This window comes from Mastomys coucha, chromosome X (genome assembly GCF_008632895.1).
Source record: "Mastomys coucha isolate ucsf_1 chromosome X, UCSF_Mcou_1, whole genome shotgun sequence".
NCBI lineage: Eukaryota > Metazoa > Chordata > Mammalia > Rodentia > Muridae > Mastomys > Mastomys coucha.
In genome coordinates, this window is record NC_045030.1 from 75837286 (window position 1) to 75840604 (window position 3319).

The 3319-nt window shown below is 38.8% G+C and overlaps 1 protein-coding gene across 1 annotated transcript in view; it reads right to left on the bottom strand.

Moving 5' to 3' along the window:
- The window catches only part of Mecp2 (methyl-CpG binding protein 2), a 58805-nt gene extending 56673 nt beyond the window's left edge, over positions 1-2132 (bottom strand). Inside the window, exons 1-2 of the mRNA XM_031364405.1 lie at positions 1928-2132; positions 1305-1428 (exon numbers count right to left, since the gene is read on the bottom strand). Of these exons, the coding sequence (XP_031220265.1) occupies positions 1305-1330 (26 nt within the window). The 5' untranslated portion in view covers positions 1331-1428; positions 1928-2132. The remainder of the gene's footprint in view (positions 1-1304; positions 1429-1927) is intronic.
- Positions 2133-3319: the final 1187 nt, after the last annotated feature.

Consider the following 3319-nt stretch of genomic DNA (forward strand, 5'->3'; position numbering starts at 1 on the left):
ATCCACCCTTTCTCTGGAGAAACATGTATAATGTAATTACTGCCTTTCTCCTAAAATCATTCATAAACCAAGAAAAAGACTTTAAAAACATCGCTTCTACTACATTTAGTAGAATTTTTGAGACAAAGCACTAGCTATATAACTCCCACCAGCATAAATATGTGAAGCAAAAAGAACAATCAGCCAGGTCTGGAGCATACCTCATCACAGTAAGGAGAATGACAACTGAGGTCACAGGATCAGAAGCAGACACAAATCCAGAACCTGGGGGCAGTGCTAAGGTCTTCATTTCCTTCTATTTTCCTTCACCCAAAACTTATTCCCCCAGATAAATGAGCTATTTGTGTGTGTGTGTGTCTGTACACAATAGCTTTATGAGGTGTAATAAATCTAGAGATACAGAAAATATTAATTGGGGGAATCTCTGCTAGACTCACAATGCAGCATATGTGAACAGTCAACATTTCCTTTTGTAGGAAAATTCAATCGACATTATCTGTTTTATCACATAGAAATACAGGTGACAAAATATCAAATGTGGAATAATTACTAATTTAAAAAAAAGCTTGAGAGGTTTGAGTCTGATAAAGGATAAGAAATTACAGAACAACTGACTCTTGTAAAACTAAAGTCCACACAATGGTACCACAGTAGTTCACACTGCAGCAGATCTGTCAGGTCTAAAAATGACTTGGCTTTCCAGCTTTTCCAAAAGCACTTATCCAGCTCTAGAATCCCAAGAGCTGTACATCTGTCTGGATGCACTCCATCTGAGTTCAGCAAGCAAGCAAGCACCATTAAACCACAGGCTCCATTGTGCTGTGACACTTTCAGAAGGGTGCTCTTCTAGGGGACCACATATCAGTTCCTATATCTGAAAATGCAGTACACCACTGTTTGCTAATATTGACCTGCAAGTCATTTAGCCCAAACCAAATCAAAGAAAGCATCATGCTGAAGACCACTAGGTAAGAGCAGCAGCACAGGTGAAGAGCTCAGGACAAGCACTCTCCTGCTTCAAGGTGAACTGAAGCTGCAGATCACCAGTTCCAGCTCTAATCTGACACCCACCCCCCAGATCACATTGTGGCTACCAAGTAACTGTACCCAAACTGAACTGAACTTTCAGGGCTCAGGGAAGTGACTTTTTTTTATTATATGGCACAGTTTGGCCCAGTTATATTTTTTGTCTTTGGGGTACTTTCATACTGTCCAAGAATAGTATATCTTTTTTTCCTTTTTTTTTAAAAACAGATGGCCAAACCAGGACATATACTAAAAAAAAAAAAAGGAAGGTTACTTACCTGAGCCCTAACATCCCAGCTACCATGGAATCCTGTTGGAGCTGGTCTACAGAAGCAAGGTGTATTCTGGGGAGTCACATGTCACATCAAAGCAGGAACTGGTGAGTCTGTATTTTTATGGAGCCTAAAACAAAGAAAATCGTAAGTTGAAAGTCCCCATTGAGCTGCACCTTTTTCCCAAGGCTTTTTGGAACATTCTGAAGATAAACACAGACAACGTACTATGTTACTTCCCAGCTCAGCTAGTTAGAAGCAAAGAATAAACTGCAAATTACTGCCACATAACACAAAATGCCAAAATAAAGAAGATTTATGGTTGTCAGAATTGACACTATCAGAGGTCTTTACACCTCTGGGAAACACTTTAAAACTACAATGCATACCACAAGTGGTGATTTCTGGTTAAGTATTTCTTCCACCACATCATACAGGAAAAGTCAAGAACAGAATGTGTTCAAGAATATATGCGACATAAAAACAAAACCAAAAAAGCCCACCCCAACCACTCCAAAAACTAAACAAAACAAAAAATAAAACAAAAATAAAAACAACTAACCAAAAACAAAAACAACCCCCCCAAACCAAACCAACCAAATTAAAACAAACAAACACCCACACATCACCTCAAAAAGAACACAATCAAATCCAGAGGCAAAAGTCTCTCTTCTGCTTCCAGCAGTCAAAGCTGCAAGGAACTGCTCTAACATCACACAAAGGGGTTTTCACCCTGAGATAAAAGACAAAAAGCACCAGGAGATCCAAAGCCATCATCCAAACTACATAAGTCCTTCTCTAACCAATTACTGTAAGCCTCTCAAATCAGTAAATCTCAATGATTTGATGATCATTGAGTTGATGATTCTTTTGACTTTTTGTTAGTTTTTAATTTTTGAGATTTTATTTATTTTTATTTTATGTGTATGAGCAATTGTCTGAATGTATGTTTGTGCACTACCCACATGTAGTGCCTGCTGAGGCCAGAAGATGGATCCTGGGACTAGAATTAGACCATTGTGAGCCTCTATGAAGGCAGTGGAAGTGCTCTTAACCACTGAGCACCCCCCCCCCTTCATTGTTGTTGTTTTTGAGGCAGTCTTGTTATGAAGTTCAGGCTGTCCTCAAACCCAGATCTTCTTGCTTCAGCCTTTCTTGTTTTTGCACACATGTTCAAATAAGGCTGTTGCCACCAAGCCACCATTGTTTCCTGGTTAAAGCCTTAACTTCCTAAACACCTAATTTCAGACACCTGGCTCTCCCAGCAATAACACTTTTATCTTTACATTGAAAGAAAAGGTATACAACTTAAGACTATTATAGTCACTCGTGGGGTCGAATCCAGAGGAAAGGCAACAGCAACCAAGTCCTTTGCAGCTGTATGCTATTTACCTAGATGATGCTTATAGTTATCTTTTAAGGCTCAGCAAAATCTGTTCATTCTCATAATTTCCTTAAACCATAGAATTAAGACATGGAACAGTTTGAAATCCCAAATTTAATTTTTTTTGGATATTAACCTAATAAAAATCAAACCAGTGCCTTAAGAAGGCCTGCAAAGTCACAACTTCTCAAGACCAGAGTTTTACCTACCTGCATTTTTTTTTAAGTATGGAACTGAAATCAGTGCCTTGAGCATGTGAAGCAAATGCTCTACTACTAACTGAGCCCTATATCTTCAACCCTTATTCAACTGGAAGCTGAACTAAGCTATATTCTGAGCTCTTAAAAAGTCTTGAGATTTCATGAAAAACAAAGCTAAAAATGAATACAGTTAGGTGAAAATCCAACAAAAATGTTTATATTAAAATACCTCCATCTCTTAGGAAAAGATAAGCACACTTCTACTAAGGCTTGGCCAGTAACAAGAGTCCAGACATCCATAGTACCAGCAGAGCTAGGTGAGCAGACATTCACATCCTAGCAGAGTGTCCAGGAAAAGGTCATACTTCCCTCTTTAACATGGGAGTAGGCATGTCTGCCTTCTCTTGAGTCTTGCCACCATTCAGACATTCCACACA